The sequence below is a fragment of the Sinocyclocheilus anshuiensis genome, unplaced genomic scaffold (assembly GCF_001515605.1).
Source record: "Sinocyclocheilus anshuiensis isolate Anshui unplaced genomic scaffold, SAMN03320099.WGS_v1.1 scaffold1239, whole genome shotgun sequence".
Classification (NCBI taxonomy): domain Eukaryota; kingdom Metazoa; phylum Chordata; class Actinopteri; order Cypriniformes; family Cyprinidae; genus Sinocyclocheilus; species Sinocyclocheilus anshuiensis.
The window spans coordinates 1,193,838-1,219,575 of record NW_015540949.1 but is presented as its reverse complement, the minus strand read 5'-3'; the positions used below and the strand labels follow the sequence as shown (position 1 = coordinate 1,219,575).

At 38.1% G+C, this 25,738-nt stretch overlaps 1 protein-coding gene and 1 long non-coding RNA gene across 2 annotated transcripts; both read left to right on the top strand.

The window, feature by feature from the left end:
• The first annotated feature begins 3,587 nt into the window (after positions 1 to 3,587).
• Positions 3,588 to 24,078, top strand: LOC107689885 (G patch domain-containing protein 8-like). The gene is made up of 3 exons (XM_016488063.1): positions 3,588 to 3,689; positions 19,497 to 19,627; positions 19,760 to 24,078. Exon 3 carries the CDS (start codon positions 20,043 to 20,045, stop codon positions 23,202 to 23,204), a length of 3,162 nt encoding a protein of 1,053 aa, XP_016343549.1. The 5' UTR covers positions 3,588 to 3,689; positions 19,497 to 19,627; positions 19,760 to 20,042; the 3' UTR covers positions 23,205 to 24,078.
• Positions 10,359 to 17,525, top strand: LOC107689886 (uncharacterized). Its single transcript, XR_001634375.1, has 3 exons — positions 10,359 to 10,444; positions 14,527 to 14,530; positions 17,513 to 17,525. It is a non-coding gene; the product is annotated as an uncharacterized LOC107689886 (long non-coding RNA).
• Positions 24,079 to 25,738: the final 1,660 nt, after the last annotated feature.

Sequence of the window (25,738 nt, the reverse complement as noted above, 5' to 3'; positions counted from 1 at the left end):
TCGGTAGCTGCTTCATATGTATCTTTAATGTATCGTATCATTGGCTATGCATCGAGATGCGTAGTCATGAGATGCACATCCCTAGCCTACGCTGTATTAACAAAAACATTAATGGCATTAATAAAATCACTTACACTGACAAGCTACGCAATATCACGTTCATAATCGAATGTGACTCATCTGCGATTATGAACGCGATATAGCAGTGATCTATGACTCTGTGTATTAAATGCTCCATCTGAAAGCACGTGATGGAGATTTACTATTCACAGAACCGGCTTTACTGACGAGATGCGCATGACAATCACAAGTGATTTATCGTGCAGCCCTAATTTTGTTTGTTGATCACATAGTACAAAATAGATGAGGAAAACTAGGAAGCCGGGTGTATTCAAAGCGCCGCCATTACTGTCTGTGGAGTGGTGCGCTGTGATTGGTTGAGCGGATATATCGCATTCTGCAGAAAAGGGAGACTGGCGTTTGTCATGGTTTGGAAAAAAAGGGAGAAAACGTGACAGAATAACTCGGCGGATATCGCATTTTGCGTAAAATAAAAAATGGACTTTTCAATACTGACCAGATACAATACTGATTTTGGCGGAAACCCAATAAAAAAAAGAAAAATGGCGTTTATCGCGTTTTGGAACCAAACTCTTCATCTGGAGATTTGGTTTGGTCCTCACACTGCGGATAGTGTGACCCATTAAATATAACTATATAAAAAAAATGTATAATAGTGATAATAATATTATTGCACTTTATTTAGTTAGTTTTTTTAAACCAAATAAAAAAGTGTGATAATACTATTATATTTTAAAATAAAAAGGGAGTATTAAATAAAAATACAATTATTTCATAGCAAACTTAAAAATAAAATGCTAATATTAATATATTTTTTTAAATATTAATTAATCATTTTCAAGCTTAAAAGCTTTGCCGGCAAGTATATGTGCTGCCGATTGAAGAGCATCAGTGAATGAAAAATGTCACAGTTTTTCACAGTGCTTTGAAAACGGCAGCAGATAGCTTTCAATCAAATTGAAATCTTATACAGTATTACAGTTTGTCGATCTAAAATAGCCTAGTAATTGTGCATTAACAGCTGTCAACCTTGTCACTGCACAAATGAGAGGTCTGAACTTATTTACACAGTGCATTTTTTATTTTGGTCGGGTATGCACACCTGCGTCGACTTATGTATATATTATATTATATTATATTATATTATATTATATTATATTATATTATGTGACCCTGGACCATAAAACCAGTCATAAGAGTACATTTTTTTTAGATTGAGATTTATACATCATTTGAAAGCTGAATAAATAAGCTTTCCATTGATGTATTTGTTAGGATAGGACAATATTTGACTGAGATACAAGCAGTTGTTCTGCTTAATATTTTCTGAAAACTGTGCTATATTGTTTTGAACAAAAGTTCTAAAGCCCAGCAATTATTTTAAATATAAATCCTTTTTAACATAAATGTCTTTGCTGTCACTTTTGATAAATTTAATGCATCCTTGCTTAATATATATATATATATATATTTAAAAATCATAGTGTCCCCAGAATTTTGTATGAGTGTGTGTGTGTCCCTATTTTAGATACCAAGTGTGGCAACCAGAGTGTCAGCAGTCAATCATGATGTTCTTTTGCTTTGACATCTCATGTTGTCTCTGCTCATGGATGGACTCTGTGAGCAGAAAAGTGTGCCTCAAAATCCCTGATGGCCTATTAACTGCATCACATCCACCTCATTCATGATCCGCTCCCACGCGCTGCAGGGCCGTGTGATGCAGAGACCCTCTGGCCAATTATGAGGCACATTATCAGTATTATTGTCACAATTACTTCAACTTTCTCTATGTAGAAACTTGTTAACAAGCTCTATTAAACTGTTGCAGTGCTATGCTACACAAGAATTCTCCCTTTTCAGTCGACACCATCTCAAAAGTGAGTCCTTGATCAGACGCTCTGTCAAACATAATAAGAGTGTAGAGTTAAAGAGCTGCTACACAATGACCTTTTCCACCTTGCTTTCCTGTAGTAAATGTTGAGCTGTGCTGTCTGTGTGTCAGAATGGGAAAGCTCTGGTAATGATGCTCCAGAGACATGTACTCTTTGCTTATGTGTGTCTGTGTGTACCGGCGCAGTCTGCACAATGTGTTTGTATGGCTGATGTCGCTCCCTGAGGTCTGTATAAGCAGACTTTTGATACTGAATTGATCGCAGGAGCCTTTGAAGTTACCGGCTAGCTGAATCTCATGTGAAGTTTGCAATAAAAAAGAGATGACATTCCCTAGAGGAAGAGTTTAGGCTTGTACTGTGTGTGTGTGTGTGTGTGTGCGTGCGTGCGTGCGTGCGTGCGTGTGTGTGTGCATGTGCGTGTGCACTCCTGAACATGTTATTAGTGAATGTTACATGGTGATCCATCAATGCCATTTCTGAACAACTTTAATAATTGTAGGGGGGTGTGTGTGTGCACTTTTTGAATCTTAATTCTGAGATATTAAAGAGATTCACGCAAAAATAAAAAGTTCGCCCTCATGTCGTTCCAAACCCATGAGACTTTGGTTAATTTTTGAAACACAAATGAAGACAGTTTCTGTCCCTCCACTGAAAATCCAGTTAACCAAAATGTACAAGATCTAAAAAATGTATAAAGGTGATGATGATATGATGATATAAGGTGATCATATCACTTCATAAGACTTGGACTAAACTACTTAATTCATATGGATTCCTTTTTTTACAATTACTTTCAAAGGAGGGAGAGAAACCTCTCAGCTTTCATTAAAAATATCTTCATTTGTTTCAAAGATTAGCCAAAGTCTTATGGGTTTGGAATGACATGAAGGCGAGTGAATGATGTCAGAATGTTCCATTTTTGGTGAACTGTCCATTTAATTTTTTAATGGTTCACAAATCTATCTGGACATATGAATATATAAAATAAATAATAAAGATATTAGGTAAAATATAGGTAATTGTTAAATATTGCTCAATAAAGTGATGTATACAAAGAAGGCAAGGTCAACAATGTTTCTCATGTGTTAAAATGACTTTTAAGTGGTTACGAACCGTTAGCGCTAGTCTTATTATCACAATGAGCAGTTCAGTTTGTTAATTCATCCTGCAACCATTATGAACTGATGACCATGTTGTCATAGTAACCCAGCTATGCTCACTTTCAAGTATCTTCTTAAAAGTGTTGTTGGTGCGAAACTAGTAATTACAGCAAAATATTAACCATTTAAAAACATACTTTGGTGGCTGGGTTGTTTGATTTCATCAGGTTCTTTTAGCCTGTCGAGGACTGTCTTGATGATCAAATTCAATCAGGATAAGACAGTATAAAAATAAAACTGCTTAATTGATGTACAGTTCATGTACAATTATTTGCTTTGTGGTTTTAAACAGTTAGTGAAATACTTTATTATTAGAAAAGGACTGTGTGATTGTCAAGAGCAGTTGTCTAATTAGATTATAGCATCTACATGCATAAACAATTCTCTCTCTTTGTCTCTCTCTCTCTTTTAGGACTACGCCAAGAATGAGAAAGCCATTGCAAAAGCCCTGGGGGATTTGAAGGCCAACTTCTATTGTGAACTATGCGACAAGCAGTACCATAAACATCAGGAGTTTGACAACCACATCAACTCATATGACCACGCACATAAACAGGTAAACTTCAACAGCAGGTGGTCGAGCTCATTAGATGGAGAAGCAGGAAGGAATGCAGAAATGAAAGGAATAGGGATTTAACTCTTCCCCTACAGTCTACAAAACCATTACTACCATCAGTAGAGTGTCTCTGAACATAATATGCATAGAAATGATGGTGTACTTGGTCAAACACACCGCTCGACTACAGTTTGCTTTTGTTAAAGATATTTTTTCCTCCAAATAGTCTCCAGGTGATTCTTGTGTCTACAGTCTACTTTGTATCCCCCAGCCAATAATGACACGCAAATTATAGTCAATCATCTAACTGTTAGTGCAACTGTTTATTTATATGCTCAAAACATAAACACTATATTTGGAAAAACATTTGCAAAGTACATCATTAATCTTCCCTCAGGCAGTCTCTTGAGTCAGTTGAGCTGCGTGTGTTCTGGTAACTGATATCATGTTGAGGCAGGTGTTTCACCTGCAAAGAGTTTGTGTTGTGTTTACAAAAAGTAACTAAAAATGTTTGCACCTTTAATTATTGCAGATCATTCTAAAGTTCTAACAACTTCCAGGAGCACAAATAATGCACCTTTTCTATTATAATCAACATTCTGAGTCAATCTAACAGGCAAAGCAAATTTAAATAGACTGCTGTACGGTTTCATGGCCCATTTGCCATCTGCTTAAAATGAACAATTGATACCAGTGATACCATTATGCAAGTATTGAGTATGGGGCTTTAAATGGTGTTTTATGAGTTCTTTTGTCTATTGGGGATTCATGTGATGTGTATGAACAGCAATCACTTTAAAACTCTCTGACACTATCTTTCAAAAGTTTGGGATCAGCAAGTCTTTTTGGTAACACTTTACAATATGGTGGCACTAATATGCATTAATTCATGCTTAACTAATGCACAGATAAGTATGAGTTAATGTATAACTCATGAGAAGGACTAAACAATTTATTAATGATTACTGCATCAGCAACAAATGAACATTCTATATGATTCATAGATTAGGTAATCAATACATTATTATTAGTTAATTGTGTCATAATGTATTAATTCCCTAATAACATATAGTATTAACTAATAGTGTAAATTCATGTGTTAATTACCACAATGGGTCGAAGCCATGCATTTCAACTTCCAGTTGTCTGCTTTAATTGATCATTAGCTAATGATTTGCTAAGGTATCATTATGTTATGACTTTACATCATTAGTTAATATAATATGTTATTAGTGAATTAATACATTATGACACATTTAACTAATAACAATTTCTTGATTATTTAATCTATGAATAATATATAATGTTCATTTGTTGCTGATGCAGTAATCATTAATAAATGGTTTAGTTCTTCATGAGTTATACATTAACTTGTGATTATCTGTGCATTAGTTAAGCATTATTTAATGCATATTAGTGTACCCGTTTTGTGTTACCATTTTTTTTTTAAGAAATTAACACTTTTATTCAGCAAGGACATATTAAATTGATCAAAAGTTACACTAAGATAAGAACATTTATAGTTTTACAAAAGATTTCTATTTAAAATAAATGCAGTTCTTTTGAACTTTGTTGAAAACAAAACATCACAGTTTCCACATAAATGTTAACTGTTTAACATCACAGGAAAACAATAAATATTTATGGAGAAAAATAATAAATATTTTTGGAGAACCAAATAAGCAGATTTTTGAGTAGTATGTGACATTGAAGACTGATCATACCATCACTGGAATAAATTATTTATTTATTATTTATGTTTTATAGACAGAACAGAATTAATCACATAACGTTGAACAATTTAAAAAGCTGATTGTTATTAAAAACAATTTCCATAGACTCCTTTTATTTTGTTTACCCCTTTTCTTAGGAATAAGTAATTATAATGATAATATATTTTGTCTTGACATCTTGATGCTTATACTGTATATAATATACATATATTCAGTCATCACTTTTATAAAAAAAAAAAAATAGGAATAAAGAAAAGCAAAAACAAACGAGAAGAGATAAGCCAAAAGTTCTGCTAAGGAAATTGATGGAGAGATTGATAGGAGGAGTAGATGAAGTAAGGAGGAGAGAGCCGAGAATGTCCTCACTGGTGCCAGGATCTCAGACTGGAGTCTAGCGCCCATCTGTGTGGCATCTGAGATCAAACATGTTCCCTAGCATTTCGAGCGGCAGATAACACTGTCTGGGCGCTGCTATTATCCTGGGTGCTGTCAGACAAACTGGCCTTCTAACAAAGAACGGCACACAGAGCCATTAAACTCTCTTCATCCTTCAACCTTGCATGTCTTATTCATCATAAGCCTGCTGCTGCATCATCAGCACAGTCTAAAAATTAAACATGCAAAACTATACACTAATGAAACATTTCATACGTACGTTACACTGAAAAAAATGCTACTAAATTTTTTTAAGGTAAGTGGTCGCAAACAATTTATTTTAGCTACATTTAATTTAAAAAATATGTTGAAAGTTAGTCAAATAAATTTGTTTATTTAAATGTAGCTAAAATAAATTGATTGCAACCACTTACCTTAAAAAAATTTAGTAACTTCAATTCATCATTTTTTTCAGTGTACATGAAATCCAAGTGTGAAGCAGAGAGCGAGAGATACTGAAAGAGAGTTACGCAACTCAATCTGAAGGACCGCTCAATGACAGCTACACCAAAGACAGACAGAGAGGCAGGGAGGAAAGTAATTACACATGTTGTTGCGATGGATTTCATCTCCGTGCAAACATGGCTCCGATCAAACCACATATGACTGCACACTTGTTCGCCGTGCAGATGTGTCTGTTCCTGTTAGTCAAAGTCAATGAGTCAGAGATGAATGATGCCAGCTCAGCACGAACATCCGTAATATTCCATAATCAATCATGAGATTTTCAGCCGAGTGTTTCACATCAGTACTTTGTCACAGAGAAATTAGCATGTCATTCTTGTTTCTGTTTAATTAATTGTGACCAAACGTTTTTTCCCCCTATAGTGTAATAGGTTGAAATTACTCATCTTTGTGTAAAATGTAATAAAGAATGCTATTTTATGACAGATACCGTAGTAATACATCAATATGTCATCAATATGACTTGTAAAATAGATTCATTTGAAAATATGAGCTGTGGCCTAATAATAATTGAGCTTTAGTGCTCATGGAGGAGACACATATATGTGAATATATTTTGATGTAATATATTATGATATAATATATGTTATATGTTATCCTATTACATCACAATATATCCTTTTATGTTTTAATCGCTCACTTATTACATCACAGTATATTCATATTTGCTGTATATATCAAATATTACTATACTGTAATACATTTGTGATACAATATATTATGTTTTTCATATCATAAGGATATTTTGCGAGAGCTGTATATGTAATCTATAGTATGGTAATGCTAACTGATCATAAAATTTCATAAGGATAAGCATTTGATTTTCATTTTTTTTACCTCATGAATCAGTGAAGTTTTACATTGCACATTGTTCAGGAACAAAAATTATACTAAATATAATTTAATATTTAAATATTGAAATTGTATTGGTTTTTTAGTACTTATATATGTTTTATACTGAACAGCTCTGTACTGAACAGCAAAATAATGTTGTTGGTCTGTGAACTGACTTCTCTAACAAGTCAGGAACCTCCCACAAGAGATGTTAATTCATTTGAGGGCCCTGCAAAAGCAATGAAAGGTGCTGTTGAACTCTTCCTGCAGGCATCGAGAGTGTTTCATTAGACCGAGTTATGTATAGTCGACTGTGTAAAATATGCATGCTGTGAGGTTGGCAGTTGAGGCAGCTTGGTGTGACCCCAACCCAGCCGCTTCACATATTGCTCTAGAAACATGCAGCCTGGCTGTGCTCCCTGGTCCTGAGGAACAATACTGTATATTTCACAACCCACAGAATCCCCAGTCACTTAGCATTTATGCGCGCGTGTGTGCGTGTATGTATACTGTATGCACTGACATGCAACAAACATGGTTGAGAGGTTTGATTTAATTAATCTTTAAGAGCCACAAAACCTTTCCTAGAGAGTGTAACGAATCATCCACTGAAGGCGAGTTGAAGTGAGAACCCAAGTGCAGCTTTATTTACAGTGATCCAAACATCCAAACATAATCCGAGACTTGACTTGACATGAAAACAGACGAAGACTAGAGACACAGACTTGACTTGACGAGGCATGAACAGACTTGACGAGAACAGACTTGACTAGACTCACTGACAGCGGGTTACAACATCAATACACGACCAGAGACAATGGCAACATGATGGCTACTTATAGCAAACAAGAGGGTCACCTGACAAGAACAAACCAATGGGAAACAAGACACATGACTAAGACAACCAATCAGAACATGACACAATGAACAGGGGAATCAATGGCATGAATACGTGAGGGCAAGGGAAGCATGACACAAACAGGGACCATGAAACAATTACAAAATAAAAGACATGGAAAACATGAACATGAAACAACCCCCAAAACACCACATTACAGAGAGCTATGCAAATCAACCAGCTGTCCTTCAATAAAAAGAGGAGGGAAAGGAAGAGGTGAGGCATGAGACCGAGGTTAACGCCAGTGCAACACAGAGAGAACCAGAGAAGCAAAGACTGGAGTTAACCCTCATGTTGAGGGGTCTAAAAGAGCCTAAGGCAATTTAATAGCTTGAAAAAAATATTGAAGTCTTATAAAATGTTCCATTACTCATGTTTAGGGTGAGAGCCTAGATATAAACCATGAATAAATGCAAGGAACTGTAAATGCTAAGACTCGCTGAGATACTCTCAACTTCATATTGAATATTCAGTTGGGTTTATTTCATTTAATTGTTGTATTTGTGGGAGGTCTAATTGAGGCCTAACAGAAATAACATTACTGGAAAGGATACCAGTCACATTCCTAAAAGGAGTGGTTTACTATATTGTAACTAAAAGAAAACCTATGTCTGTCTGTCCCTCCGTCATGTCGTTCTAATATTCTAGAATATGAAGCTTCAAATTTCTTCAAAACTTTTGAACGGTTTTATCTAGCCAACATTTTGTTTGTATTTACAAACTTTGCTTTTCTAACTAATTACAGTTATATGGATTCCTTAGAATTTAAATTCATTTTAACTCTACTTCCTTACATTGAAACTCAAATTTAAGGCTTGAATTGGAATTTAAGACATTCTCAACTGATTTCTGAATGACGCCAAACCTGTGACCCCAAGCTTAAAAACAAGTCAATTTCATCCTAACATGAGGGTTAAAGCTATAATATGAAAGAGTAAAGAAGAGAAAAACAAAAAAGAGAGGTATAAATATTAAGGTGAAGTGTCAAGAGGACTTTTTTGAACCATTCCACTAGAGGCTAAGAGCAGAATCTGAAGGGAATCCCCTGCTAGACTACCATGGCTGAGGTGGATTTCGAGCGATAGAGACCTACAGATATGAGCTTGGAGATAATCCATATTTCATAACCCACAGTCACTGGGGGGGTGCCGAGGAAGAATTCAATCTGATCTGAAGGAGTCCAAGCCTAGTCATGTCTGTGTTTCTATAAAAAGCACAGCAGGCTGCTTAATGTTTAAAAAATAGCTGAGGGACATGTGAGAGTGTGTGAGTGTAAGGTCTATCCTCAGGGCATTTAGCGGTGTGAGGGAAGGGGCGGCTCTGGGAGAAGAAAAAGAGAATGTATTTTTAATGCCGCACAAATAGTTAATTTGTCCTTCTATGAACGATTCCTGAGTGGCTTTGCACTCAGAGAGCGATTTGAGAAAAAAAAAAAGAAGAAACGGAAAAAGTGGTGGCTGCTTTCTCAGCCGAAAGCGGTGAGTCAGCAGCCTGAAATGAATGAATGGATAACAGTTATAAAAGGACAAGGAGATAAACTCAGACAAATAATTGCACGAAACTTCATTTGCAGCAGATGGAGGAATTTGTATGATTCCTCATAAACTTTTAAAAGCCTGAGGGTATTGAGAGCTGTTCTGTTATGTAAACAGCCACTTTAGATGTTCCAGTCATTACTCGAAACTGCATTGCAAGTATATCTGATAAGACAATAATAGAATCTTTGCTAGGGGCTCTCTGCATCTACCAGCAAGCCAATATCCACTTTTGCTAGAAAAACTGCATAGAAATGTACAGCGCTTATATAACCAATGTGTTGCATTACCTGTTTATACTAGATAAAATATACTGACAGCACAATATCTCTCTTTCTTTAACATATACACATACCAGGGTAATTCAAGTTGTGACAATCAGTTTATGAGCTGCAAATCACTACATGACATACCAGAAACACTAGAAAAATTATATAAAGCAATAGAAAGTGTAAAAGAAATCTAAAAATAAATTTTTATTGATTTTTTGTTGTTGATATTATTATTATCATTATTACCATTATTATTAGCATATATTAACAGGTCAAAAGTTTGGAATATATATATATATATATATATTTGTTTTTTTAATGTTTCTGAAAGTCTCTTATGTTCATCAAGGCTGCATTCATTTGATGAAAAATATATTAAAACAGTAATACTGTGAAATATTATTACTATTCAAAATAACTGTATTTTAATATATTTTCAAATGTTTTTTTATTCCTGTTTTGGCAAAGCTGAATTTTCAGCAGCCATTACTCCAGTGTCACATGATCCTTCAGAAATCATTCTTACATGCTGATTTGCTGCTGTTATTATCAATTGTTACTGGTGCTCAATTAATTACTAATAGTGGTTCTTATTGTTATCAATGTAGAAAAAGGTTTTTGCTGCTTAATATACTGCTCAGTATTCTTTAATTCTGTTCAATAAATGGTATTTACTTGAAATAGAAACATTATTTACTGTCACGTTTGATCAATTGTGAATGTGACCTTGCTGAATAAAAGTATTATTATTTTTAAATCGTATACTTCAAAGCAAACCCAAACTTTTGAATATTAAATAGTAGACTTTTGATTATTAAGCAGCTCAACTGTATTCAGCATTGATAATAATAAGAAATGTTTCTTGAGCAGAATCATCATATTAGAATGATTACTTGACACACAAAGCACAAAAAACAGTAACAGACATTGCAAACAAAATGTGTTCCAACACTCGCCAGTCTCCCCTACTCAAAAAACCCCATCAGCCTGTGTGTTTGTGTGTACAGGAGGAGAAACAGCTTCTGTATGGATGAAAGCTTGGATGGATGAAAGCTACCGCACCTTCCTGCAATATCCGGTTCCAAATCTCCTCTCCTCCCTCTCATGCACTCACATCCTCTCAGCTTCAAAGGGTCTCCTTTCCTGATCCTCTCAGACACCTTACGCACGGACTCATTACAGCATTCAAACATATACGGAACACACAAATGTTACAGATCACGTAACCTGACAGCCTGTCATCTTAGGAGCTGCTGAAGAGGGTCTAAAGGAGTTTTAGCAGACAGTTTTTGCCTGCGGCCCAATGCTAACACTCAACACATGAGCCCCGTGTGCGGTGTGCATCAGACGGCGCAGGATATTGGAAGTGTCTTTGGTGGATTATCTGCCTGTGAACGTGCAGATTGGGTTGAGGATAATCCACACGTTGATGTTTTCCTCCTGGGGTGAATGAGAGTGACAGTTTATAATCAACGTTAAGTAGAAACAACCGCCAAGGATTACATAGTTCCTTCGCTCGCGGCTGTTAGGAAGAGGTTTGCGGAAGATACATTGTTTCAGCCGGTAGTCTGTAATCTTTAGTTTGAATTCCAAATTGCTAGATAGGTGCTTCTCATGCGTGAGGTTTTCTCATATTTCCAGGAATTTTATTAAATGTCCTCCTGAGCAAAATGCTCCCGCTCGGCACGAAACTGTCCATGGAGATGGTTCGCGCAGAGGGAAGGGAGAAAGAGAGGGAGTTTTTCATTTTCTTTTCAAGTAAATGCCTGAGGCTTATCGCTGCCTCTCTGCACCAACTGCAGTTGGCCACAGAATCAGCAGTGATGAGATTAGGCTGAGTGTGATTGGCGCAGACTCCCAGCAGAGAGTGTTTGCGCTGAAGGTGGCGTAATATAGGTGGTAGGTTTTTCATCAGGCAGCTGTGGATTTGGAAGTGAGGGAACGTGCTGAATCGATGCCACACAGCAGAGCAGAGCTAATGCACAGCCATTAGTAATCTTTAAAGGGCAAAGTGGCATGTTATCTGTCTGTGTTACATGGCTAAATAAGTAGAACACTTTACTAACACACACTGGATGCTGAGTAAAACTTTTCTACAGCAGAAACAGCACTACTAGGTGCAGGTCAATGTGATTTACACAAACAGGACAAGTTCCTGGATCAGCTTTTTTTGTTGTTCCTGGAACAAAATTGGAACTTGTCCTGCTTGTGTAAATTACATGAAGATCCAGACAGGAATACTAAAATCAGCCATTTACATTTACATTTAGTCATTTAGCAGACGCTTTTATCCAAAGCGACTTACAAATGAGGACAATAAAAGCAGTCAAAACTAACAAAAGAGCAACAATATATAAGTGCAAATGACAAGTCTCGGTTAGCCTAACGCAGTACACGTAGCAAGGTGTATATATACTGTATATATATTATACACACACACATGTACCCACACACATATACACACACACACAAAGAAAAACAAGTAGATAGAATAGAAAAAATAGAAAGCTAGTGTTTGTTTGTTTTTTGTTTTTTTTATAAAAAAAGAAGATAAATATAGATAAAGTAGAATTAAAATAGATTAGAAAGTGCTAGAGTTAGAGGGTCAAATAAAGATGGAACAGATGTATTTTTAGTCGTTTCTTGAAGATGGTTAGAATTATATATATATATTACCATTCAAAAATTTGTGGTCAATAAGATTTTTCTTTTCTTTTTTTAAAGAAATTAGTACTTTTATTCACTGAGGATGCACTAAACTGATGGTCACAGTAAAGTAACAGTAAAGACTTTAGCATTGTTTCAAAAATTTGATTTAAAATAAATGCTGTTCTTTACTATTTCCACAAAAAAATACTAAGCAGCACAACTTTTTTCACATTGATAATAATAAGAAATGTTTTTGCGTACCAAATCAGCATATTAGAATGATTTCTGAACAACCACGTGACACTGAAAACACTGAGTAATCATTGCTGAAAATTCAGCTTCAGGAATAAATTACATTTTAAAATATTTTAAAATAGGAAAAAGTTATTTAATTTTGTAATATTTCATGATATGTTTTTGATCAAATAAATTCGGCATTTTTATTTTTTAAATAAAATCACTTTTATAATGGAATGTTTTGCCATTAACAATGTGACTGTGCATCATACAGTCATTACGAAGGCTGCCTATTGATTAAAGTCAATTACATGATATGCTGATTCATTCATAAAGTTCATCATAATTAATCATAAATATCAATATTTGCTGAGAAAAGCTCCTAATTAGGATAATAGAATAATAAGATAATATGGCATTGAATAGCCATTATGAAAAGTGGCTTTAGTACTCAGTGTATTGTTTGGATTATTTCAGTATCATTGAACATTTACTGTCCATTTGCAATTGAGTTTGTCAGTCTGACTTAGGTAGAATTAGGGTCCATTCACACATAACCTGTTTTTACAGTCTGTCTGCACTCATTATTAATAGTACAGATGTCTTTTCGGGTTGTTTTGTGGCATGAGTATTTTAAGATGTTGTGCAAAATCTAAGCAGCTAAACCTTTTGAAACAATATCTAAACACAAGAACGCATTCATCACTCTCTCTATCAATGATTCTTTTTCCTGTTGACAGCCCTAGGAGAATAAGCTGTACACCGTGTCTCTCTTGGTCTCTCCGTCTTCCCCAGGAGGAATAGGAGGAGGAGGATAGTGTTAGCAAACTGACCCTGCTCAATGACAAAGACAAAGTAAAGAAGTTGTTTCGTGGGCTGCAGGAAGATCGAGAGAAGGGGGCTGCCTGTTGCTCAGTGCAGTGCACTATATGGGATGAGTGGGAGAACGAGGAAGTGGTGCGCTGCTCTCTCTGTAGACTGCCAGGATGAGTAGGCTCTTATTGTCTTCTGCCCTTGTCAAACGCCTGGAGCTCTCCAGGGTCTCCGCAGCCCAGCTGAGGCTCTATTCATCTCCACCTGCCACATCCCGATAAAGGTACAAGAGAGCGCAGTGTTAAAAAAAGAAACCGAGTTAGAAAGGGAGAGGGGGAGATATGACTCATTTTGAAAGCATCAGAGGACCAGCTATACCTGAGGGGAAGAACAGACAGATGGAACGGTGTTAGACAACTCGCACACATATACGCAGACGCACACAGACCCAGGTGTGCAGTCTATTCTCTTTCAATGCTTCATTATGCAGAGAATATTCTCTCTGTTTCTTAACGCCGCTTGATGCTTTTCCTCGTCTGTGTGTAAAAGAGAGAGAGGCAGTCCCACCTGTTTGTTGTGTCAGGTTTTAGACTGGTAGGCAGGCTGACTAATGTTGCTCACCTGTGCTCAGTGGCTCAGGAGGTCCAGAGAGGCCTGTCACAATACGGCATATTAAACCAGAGAAACTGGAGCATACAGAAGGACCTCACACACACACACGCTCTCACAGTTGTATGCATACGCTGGTGTTTTTCGATTAGCTCGATGAACAGGGCGACTTGTAGCAGATAGGCTATTGCGAATGGTGAATGGTATGAATGAAAATGTTTAGGGTTACAAGATATTTTTGAATTTTTGCAGATACTGATCATTTTGCTGATACTAATTTTGATGTTAACAGCATAGTTTAGAAAATAAATAAAATCTGCTGAAAATTTACCCACCCTCAGGTCATCCAAGATGTAGATGAGTTTGTTTCTCCATAGGAACAGATTTGGAGAAAGCTAGCATTAAATAACTTGCTCACTAATTGCTCACTAACCTCTTCAGTGAATGGGTGCCGTCAGAATGAGAGTCCAAACAGTTGATAAAAACATCCCAATAATCCACATGACTCCATTCTATCACCTAACATCTTGCGAAGCAAAAAGCTGCATGTTTGTAATAACAGATCCATCATTAAGACATCTTATGAAATGTATGTTTTCAAAAATGTTGTTTTTTACTGTATATGTGCATCTATTAAAAATATATTATCACACTATAGTTATTTCTTGCTGTATAGTCAACATAAAAATGTTTTATATATTGCATAACCATTTAGAATTGCCTGATTGTGGCTAATTTTGTAAATTAAATACTTCACCAATTATGTCATTTGATTATTTTATTTTATTTATTGGAACTTGATTAATGCAAACCAAAAATTTAAGATTATTCATTATAAATGAATGTATAGTTTCAGTACTTAAAACAGTAGTAAATTATCAATCTAAATGGATGAGCCACATTTGAAGATATGAATACCCGTGACAGTGTGAACGCACATCAACTGAATTCTGAATTAATATGGCAAGTTGCGATGTTGTTTGGCAGCCGTAAACAACCAAAAGCTGCAACGTGTTAACACCAGGCGCGAGCCGCATGGTTTCAAAACTAATCATTATAATCAACAAAGCCACCTCAACTGAACTGAAAAGTATTCTGCAGTAGAAAAGATATAGCAGAATATCTAGCTGTTGATATGAAAACATACCACCCAAGCATGCAAACAATGGATTTAACCATCCCTTTTGTAGAAAGATCTGCATTGGAGTTACATGACTGAACAAGGCAGCCATGATTGGCATTGAAGCCTGTACAGATGACAGCTGTCTGCATGACCCAAACTGAAGGGAGCAGATGAACCGCAATGACTTTTCAAATTCACACAAAAAAAGTAGCAGACAGAACTCCAGTTCTTTTTAGGCCTGTTCCTGGTGAAATGTTACAAGTTGACACCTCCATGTCTGGGCTCTGCGAGGTGGACAGAGATGTTTCAGCCAATTAGGGAACAGCCTGCTCATGTCCCAGTGCTAAAATGGCAAATCTGCTAACAGTGAGCCCGAGTTCAGTCAGTGTCAGCTGTCAGACCAGATTTCACACTACCATTGCACCTGCGTTTGTGTATGAATCATTAGTTAGCATTATGAGCGATGTGTGTGTTAAATGTGTTTGTAATGTGATAGAATGCCGCTCGATACTCAGGTCATATGTTGTTTTTGTAGAGCATTACTCATTTCTTTGGCAAAGTGAAGTGTGGGACAGTGTGATCATGACTCAACTCTGTTTTTCATGAGAGTGTGTTTGCTCAAGGTTGTGATATAATGTGGAAGTTGACAGAAACTCTAGACAGGACAGTATATTAAGGCCGTATCTAGCTGCCCTGGAGATTTGTTCCTTAATAAAAGAGCGAGTAAAAAAGACAAAAAGGCAGACAAAGGGGGGTGTTTTAGCAGCCGATTCACTAAAGGAATAATGAAAACGGTTCCAAAAATGGCAACAAAATCTCTGCTAAACTGCATTTTCATTGCGCTAGTCCATATTTTGCAGGTCATATTTTACTAGAATCTTTCACTACTTTGTGTAATGTTAATAATGTACATAAAACATTTTCTGCACATTATGTACATTGCATTTACATGTAAAGTGTGTTTGTGTGGAAAAAGCTGACAGTTGCTTAATTGAAATGCTTTTTCAGTGCATTTGATTACAATTGGTTAGTGAGTAAGATTTCCACTAAAATACTGTGCGCAGAAGTGGTGCAAGTGAGTTTGTCCCAGTGAGAAGTGGAGAAAGAAAGGGGGACACATGGTTAACAGAGCATGTTTTTCCTCTTCTTTATTTCTCTCGTATGGAGAGATCCCACCAGGCCAGCACCAATAAACACGTCCAGTTTTAGCTTTTTTACAGAGGGTTAACCATGAAAAAGAGAACTAATGAAAACCTTATGCTGTGTGCAGTTCACAGCATTTTATTGTCTTTAAAATGCCTTGCACATCGGCCATAGTTTCCACTATAGTGCCTTTATATCTCTGATACAGGCTCTTTACCCTGCACCCTATTGATGGGATTCTTTTAAGGTCTATTAACATTAGGATTTTTAGTAGCAACATAAAACCCTGAGGTCTGTTATCTCAACTGGTGAATCTCAGCGTGTTTGAGATGCAGGGCCCTACATTATATGACATGCAAACTGCTGCATTACTCTTGAATTAAGATTCAGAATAGCTACTCCTGCTAAAGGCTTATAAAAGTATCCTAATGGGCTTTTCCACGTTGTAGTGAAAAGACATTTTCATCAATAATATGCTAAAGGGTCTATCCTTGCACATCACATGCAGACAAACCTCTGTTCTTTCACATTGATTAATCCGTCAGTGTTTGATCATTAGCACACAACAGAATTGATTTAATGGACTTGAGGTCGGAGGTCAATTAGAGCATCTCATCACCTCCAATTCTCATTAATCCCAACACAACTCAGGGTTAAAGTATGTGTGTGCGTGTGATTTGCAGTCTATGCCACTGGACCAACTGTAGTACTTTATACTGTAACACTTTACAAAAATTAGGTTTTAAAAATCAGAGGATCCTTTTGCATCTTTTAATAAAATGTTTTCGATTCGTGCCCAATCAGTATGATCAGAGGACATGAGTTCTTTTTGACAGTTTAAAAAATATATTTTCCTTTTGATGGTTCAAATATTCTTTTGTTCTTCCTTATCTGTCAGTTATTCATGAGGCAGATGTTTCATTGAAATTTCAAATTATCTTCTGAAGGGCGAAATCTAAGGCATCATGAATATGAGAATATCCAGAGCTAATTATGAGTAGAGCATTTAGACATGCTCATCAACATTAGCGGCAAATACTTTAATGTGCCTTATCAATCATATCAGTCATGGAATAGATTTATACTATAAACATCTCATTCTGCCAAAGACATCATAATATTTCCAGGCTGTAAAAGATCGATAGAGAGAGCAGTGCTTTCTGGAGTAACACTTAATTAGAAAAAGAGGCTGACCTAGTGTTTTTAAAAAGCCATAAAAGTTTGCATATTTCTATGAGACTTGCATTAGTGGAATATAAATCCAAGATGGCAAATTTCTTATATTTTATTCAGTACTGAAAAGTAGCGATAACAATAGTACAGCACGTAATTCTTTAAGTTCTGCAGTGCTTTCCGAATCAGTCACTTAGAAATATAAAAATAACTGGTGGATGCTATAGGGGCTGTTCACACAGAATGCATTTATGCATTCCACTTCACAGGTTTTCCATTGTTTTTTATGTAAGCACATGCTTGGTGCATGTCTTTGACCATAGCACTTGCATCTTGCCACTTTTTCAGCACCGCACTCAAGTTAATGTAAGTGCAACTTAAAAAAAATATATAGCATTTTTTTCCATTCCTCTGACCTTCGTCTCACATTTTTAAATGCAACAACATGCTTCTTATGTAGCAATTAGGCAGCAAGGCAAGGTTTTGTAAGATATCTAAGGCATTATTAGTGTTTTTTAGAATAAAACAGCACCCACATTCTGCCTTTGTGTTGACAGGTCAAAATCTGAAGACAAGGAAAATCGTGTCTCTTATTCTCTCTGTGTGCCGTTTACTTTCTTATTTACAGTATTGTATGCATATATTAATTTGTTATGCTGCTGCAAAATGAGAAGAATAGAGTTAAGAATTTCCCTTCATGTTACTGAATAGAGAAATTATGTGCTAATAATGAATCACATCAGCAATCAGTTTATGAATGAAGAGAAATTTATTGAAAAAAACAAAGAGGTTGGAAGTCACATTTCTGTTTATCTGAAATTTGTATATTTGTTTACTGAAGTGTGAGTTTGCTCGTCCACCATATCAATGTTCTTGTTTTTTTGAAAGATGAAGTATACCCAACTGGTGTGTGTATACTCTGAAAATCTTCTGTGCAGCCCCCTTGAAGCAGGCATCATTAGTGTGTTTTGCTGTGTAAAGTCAGCGGGCTCTGTTGGGAGTTAGCTTGCTAACTTCTCACAGATACAGTGTTTTTTTTCCTGTCAGTGCTTGTCACCATGTAGCAGAGGGGAACTGTCCTCCTCTTGGCACTCCCTTCACACCCACCAACAAAATCTTGGTATGGTTTGTGAACGCATGTGATCATAAAATAAAGGTTTCGGAAAGACTAACCTGCTTTGAGTTTGTGACACACCACTGACAGCTCATTCCACATTTTGGCTAATACCAATTAAAGACAACTGTGTATTTTTCCTGTGTTTTTATTACCTGATCAAATTAAACACCTGTGTACTGGCAGTATGAGGGGAATACAGTGGTCCTGTAGAAGGGAAGGAGAGGATGCAGTGTGTTACATTTTCGTTGCCTCTCACAAGTCAAGACAAATATGGTTTTCCCTTTTATTTCCCTACTGAGTGAAGTCAAAAGTGTTTGGCTGTGTTCATGTGACTTTCCATTCATGTCTGCTGAACAAATTCAGGCACCACTGATACTTTTATTGTTTTGTGATTGTATTTTGGCTTTGCTGATTTTCTGTTTACTTTGTTTCGATTTTTTCTTCTCTGCCCTAAAGGGATGAAGTGATAAATAGACAGGCATCCATCGGTGTGGTCTGTGCCATTTCAAAGGCTGTACAGTCTCTATTAACAGAAGTGTTAGAAAAATATGTTTTTGTTTCTCTTTCAAATCAAAGGTGTCATAAGGCTATTAAGGATTGTTCTGCCCCAGTTTGAACCCCAGGTTAGACCTAGATTGATGTTTCTTTTCCTCCTGACTTTCCTTCTTTAGGGCCTTTATCCAAGTCAAACAAATGTTGTTTTCATGGAAAGTCTTTTCATGGATTGTTTTCCAGCCTTTCTTATGTCTTTATGTCTGTTTTGTCTGACAGAGGCTGAAAGAGTTGAAGCAGAGAGAATTTGCAAGGAATGTCTCCTCCAAGTCCTGGAAGGATGAGAAAAAGCAGAAGAGAGCTCTGAAACGACTGCACCAGCTCGCACAGCTTAAACAGCAAAGAGACAGGTAAAACATTATATACTTACAATATCAATTTGATATAATGCATGCATGCATGCACCACATATTAGATTTAAAGAGAAATTAGATCTTTCAGCTCTGCCTAATAACAACACTGTCTTCTGTTCTTGCCAACAGTGATGACAGGAAAGGTCCAAAATTAAGGTCTACAAACAAGGATAAGGATCAAGTTAAAATCCCCTCGGCTGGCAGTAGCAAGTTTGACACAAAACCAACAGCATCCTCGGTCCAAGACTCAACTCCCATCTCCACAAATGTCTCTTTGAAGGGCTTGTCCTCTACTCGTATACCCACACATCAGCAGCTATGTCACGAAAAGCACCCCTTACAGACAAAATCCTCTGCAGGACACCGGAGCCCCAGGGCAGGAGTCTCGTTCTGTTTCTCCAGGCGAGCTCAAATGAAGCTTGACTCCTGTGCGTCTGTGTTCAGTGATGGACTTGAGGAGACCAGTGAATATCAAGAGCTCCAGCGCCATAGGCACAGACTCGCCTTAGAGGCCCTCTGGTCCTGCTCGAGCTCACCCAGAACCCCAAGTAATGATGACCACGATCTATCCCATGATCCACCGACTCTGGGATGGGCGGATGGAGACTCTCAAACACCACAAATGGAAGCACAAGCAGAACATGTGGAAAGCCCTGAAATTCAGGCAAACTACAGCACAAGTGAGCCAGAGAAGCTGGGGTGTCCTGACACACAAAGTCCTGGAGCAGACTGGAAGCCAGCTGGTTCAGAGGACAGATCGCATTATGGGGGGCAGAGGCCCAGGGCAGAGGGGGCTTATGGGGGATCAGAGGAGAGAGAATGCCTCAAATGCCCCGGCCCTACTGTTTACACAGATGGACAGGGCACCATGGCCCAAGGCCAACCTCAAATACACAAAGGCTCACACTACCACACACAGAAAAGCAACGAACAGGGTATTATGCAAAATGAGAAGAACTGTATATCAGAAAAACAGACAGATGAGTATAAAATATACAAAGTGTGTAAGGATGAAAATACAGATTCTTTCCTTAATGTACTCAGCAAGGATGGAAGTGTGACAAAATGGCCTTTTGAGATGATGCAGTACACGTCCAACGAGCCACATGTATCTTACAGCTGTAACCCTCTATACTACCATTTCAAAAACAAGGAGGGCAAAGTAAAAAGCACAAAGGCTATGGAGACAGATCTTGTTGTCGACAAGCTCGCAGGCCAGAATGACAGAGCTCGGCCACAAACACAGGATGTTCCTGGAGTTAAATTAGGCATTTTAAAACCAAAGAGACCCAAACAGAGGAGAAAGGGGAAAAAACGTAGGCGTAAATTAGATGCTGTCAGGATCCAGCAAGCGCGCTGTGCATTCAAAACCTGCTCACAGACAGAATCTAGAGGACACTTTGAATTCCAAAGCACTCCAACCGACACGCCACAAAACAAGCAAACGTGCACAGAGAGGAGGCACAAGCTGGGGAAGAGGAAAAGATCAGTGAGAGATGAGACTTCAAATGAAAGTGACACCCCAGAGCACAGCCTCAAAAGCATTGTTGTAAGCTCGCTTTCCACCCCGGCACGTAAAAGGAAGAAATGTCAAACGATGAGGGGGCTTGTGTCGGCGCTGCGCTTGGTAAGGCGAAGGCCTTTGCCATATTCTGTTCACAACACGACAGGAAGAGAGGATAATTATCGCTGGTATGACGACACCTACGATTCAAAGAGGGATACTGCCTCAACTCCCACCAGTGACAAATCTGGGTCATGGAGTGGCCTGTCAGACTTAAACTCAGATGGGGAATGGCCTGTGTACCACACGGGGAGATGCTCCACCTCACCAAGATCAAACTATTTGTACCCTTTGAGAAAGGAGCACAGTCAGTCCAGGTCTTGCATTAGAAGTTCCTCTTACAATGATCCTCACTACAGTTATAGTCCATGCAGAGATTTTGAACATACGGGAGAAACCTGGGATTACACAGACTCTTATGTCTACAATAAACGGAAATATTCAACAGTTTGTAACAGCCCAGATCAGCATGAGAGGTACAGCATCAGAAGGCACAAAAGGTTTACTGAGGAGCATAAATACAGAGAGCACAGAATTCAACATACAGGCAGGCAGTTGTTTTATAGAGTCTATGACAGTCCTGAACCTCAAGAGGATGTCAAGGACTGGTGGTATGAAAGGCTTAGCCCTGTAGGTAGGAGGCACCGGGAGAGAGAAGAACTTCCTTGGTCAAGTCCTGAACGAAGTGAAGACAGGTGGTATAACAAGCCAGTGTCCATTCGTAGCCCCAGTTCCTCTAGTAGCACTAGCATCTCTGATCTTAGTGGGGACTGGTTGTCTAATTCTCATATTAGGCCATCTCCTACTAGACAGAGCCAAAAACATTGCAGTCATTCTGGATGGCCATCCGAGAGATTGGTCAAGACCAAATCCTCCCATTCTCTTCTTAGAAAGAGGAGTCATTCACCCCCATTAGCTACAAGTAACCATGCAGCTCAGACTACATCCTTACAATCAGGTGTTGGGATAGATCATGTTACAGACAAATCTAACCCAATGCCGACAGACCAGTTGGTTGAGAAGGTTCCTAAAGTAAAGAAAGCAAATGTCGCTCTCTTGTTTCCACTAATTGGTAAATTACCCTGTATTAAGAAAGGGGCAAGAAAAATAAGGATTAATAAACATGCAAGTGTCAGTATTAATAACCAGGTTCAAACATGTCCAACTGTTCCATCAAATCCACAAGTTATACCTCAAATTGACAGTAATACTCCAGAACACTTACGACACAGAGATGGGCAAAATTCCAGTACATCCCAAGCTTGTCTTGAAAATGCCAAGGAGGATAGCTCAACAGAAACCTGTGCTGCTTTAGCTCTGAATCCAGACAAGACGTTCTCACAAAAACTCAACATTAGACACCAAGAGGACAATGCAGAAATTGCAGGGATTCATTGTCCAAAACGTACAACCCCTCCCCTTTCAGAGCAACCAATCACCTTCACTGATGATGAGATTGAGAAGTACAGATTGCTTCAACTCCAGGCCCAGCAGCACATGCAGCAGCAGCATCTTCAAAAGCAAGCATCTGCAGACATGACCCATTTACCAGTACCAACTCCAGAGCCACCCGACCAGACTACACTTTCAGCCTGTCTGCCATACAGCATACTCCAGCCCTCTTCTCCACCCTCTTCTATTGCTCCACACCCTTCCCCTGTTACCCTGCTGCCTCCCCTTCATCCCTCTCTCTCTCAGGCCCATTTTGCCCCTCCAATTCCTGCTGCCTTTTTTCCAGCACCACCTGCTACTGTGTTGGCAGCTCAACCCCTCCACCTGATCCCAGCCTCATCCCTCCACCCTGTTCACCATCACCATAATGTTCCTGGGTTGACTCTCCACCCCCTGCCTCATGCTTCTCTGCTCCCCACGATGCTCAGTCCAATGCCCATGGCTGCCGCCGCCGCTGCTGCTGCTGTTGCTGCTGCCAGCACTCTGCAGATCCACCCCCTACTACACCCTTTGTTCCACAGCCATGACCTTCAACGCCACCCTGGACCGACCAGCTAGCTCTGGTCAGAACGAGAGGGAAAAGGGGAATAAGAAAGAATATAGTTTTGACTTTAAATGTTCTACAAGACCCCTCCAAGTGTGCTGTGAACTTTCTGATCTTTAGGTTCTACGTTCAGCCAAAGTTCCTGTTGAGTAGTGATTTTTTTGTTTAATCTCTGTGTGTTGCAGTGTCGACTCAAAGATAGCGGGACTTTTTACTTTGTTGTTTACTGTTCCATTCTTTGTACAGCCTTTGTCTCCCCACATTAACACACAGATGAACCTCTCCTGCCTCAGTGCACTATGATTTATCAGCAGTTGAGTCCAATCAGCAGTTGGCTGAAATTAAGCATAACCTGAAGTCAAATTAGAATGTTAATGCCATTGTTTTATTTATTAAGAACTAGGGGAGATATCCTTGAGCAACCTTAAACTGACTAAGCAAAATGTACATGAAAATTCAGAAAAAAGTTTTTAATTAAAATGTTCTTTTTAGAATATGCAAATTTACATGATTATTTGGTGCAGAAATACAGCATGTGATTGAGCTATTGTATCTCTTAATGGATTTAGCAGTGTTCACCACTGGTTGAAAATGTCCCGTTTTTTATTGTTTTTTTTTTCTGTGTTGTTTAGTAGGGTAGAGTAAGTTTGCTCAACTTGCTCAACTGTAGTGTGGACATGCAATAATGTTTTTTCAATCTATTTAAAGTGTAAAATCTTGAACTGTATTTGTGTATTCATACTTTGTAATGTAAGTAATAACGAATAACATGCACTTGATTGTTCATACATGTTCAAGATGGTTTTTATTCACTCTTATTTTGGTAGAGCCAGACATATTTTCACCTGTAAGATAATGTCATGGGAATAATAATAAATTAAATGTCATTCCGAGAAATTACAGTTTTTTCATTACTAGTGTCTTTGAGGTCTAGAATTTAACTTGAGGCTTTTAAGGTTCAGGACCTTTAGGCTTTGAAAGACAGGGAGTAGCGATTGGCATTTTGCCTGGAGGAGGATTGTGGCTGAATTGGCATTTACTCACCTCTAAGAAACCCTCCAGAAAATGGCGTACTACATGTTGAATTCGGTGAATGTTAACACACCTTCATTTCAAATGAGCAGTGATTCACTGCTTAGATCTGAGGGACTGGGAGTTTGTGTTAATGATGCTTCTCATTGCCAGTAGTGGCCCAATAACACAACTGTGCATTTGCACTAATTAACTCTCTCCGGTACGAGTCGTCTGCTCTGGCAAGCAAGAGATCTACTCTGCAGTCGCTCACTGGCACTAAACGGATTGGTGATTCATATCTCCAAACTCAAACTGTGTTGGGCCTGTCCTTTAATAAACACAGAGTGATGAAGGCAAAGTTGTGTCCTGCTGAGTAGGAGCAATGACATATTTTAAGAAGCTGACAAGGTGTGTTGTTTTGCATTCGTTAACATTTCAGTGAGTGGAATGGGTTTCTCTTTCGAGTACACTTTATGTTGGAAATGCTAAGTGATAACAAAAGGTTGCAATGATGGTCTAGGGTTGATTATAGGACACAAAGTGTCCTACACAATGCATAGAATTGCAACCTTCATTGCTCTAGCAAGCACTTTTGGTTATTTCTAAGGCTGCTGAAAAATACAAACATGGAAGTCAAAATAACATACAGGACAGATCGATGGATGGTCACAGTTTGTCTGCTGCCTCTCTGACTGACCCTGGTTTGTGACTTAGTGGATCAGAGGTGAGTTAGCCTCCTAATGATTTTTAGAGACTCAATTGATTTTTTTTTCCACGAGAATCCATGCAGATATCCGGTAAGCCAGGCTACCTTTAGGAAGAGCCATAAGGGGAAGCAGTGTGTGGAATGGTTGCCCTCCCATGCCCCAAATACAGCCTCTCTGCTGGCAGACCTGCTGCCGTGTGCTCATACTCCACAGGACAGTAGATCAAACAGACTGTATGAAATAGAGAGCGAGGATAATTAGCAGATGTTACAGAATAAACTCACTCTTCAGCTGCCCGCTCTACGCAACCAACCAAACGTACTGATGAATACAGAATTTTCACGCTCAAAAAGAAATAAAGATGATGAACAGGGAGTGGTTAAACATGAAAGATGAAGAGAAAATGAGATGTACTACTCATCAGAAATGTTGTGAAAAACAAGACGAATTGAAATAGTTACAAGCTTCAGGCATTTACTTCGAGGTGGTGTGTGTTTGATTTAAGACATCATATATCAGTTCTTCTGATATGACCACAGAAATCCATATTCCATATCACTTAGCCTCGGAGCCAAATATAATCACAGAAGGGTTATGTAATGTAAAAGTTTGTACTTTTTCTAGAGCAAAACTTTCCCCTCATTATTAATTTCTTCTCCAGTAACTATGCGGCATACAGTAAGACAGAAGAACACTTCATGCCCCTCATAGTCTAGTGTCCTGCCAGCCCCTTATTTTAAATGCCACTGAAGTAGGGAGCCACTGTTTCCTGCTCAACACCTGTGGGGACCACTCGAGTCTGTTTAGCATGTATCAAAGCTGTAGGA

Bases quoted from the DNA above. Each gene is read 5' to 3' on its own strand.
- LOC107689885 (XM_016488063.1), top strand. From the start codon at position 20,043: ATGAAGCTTGACTCCTGTGCGTCTGTGTTCAGTGATGGACTTGAGGAG.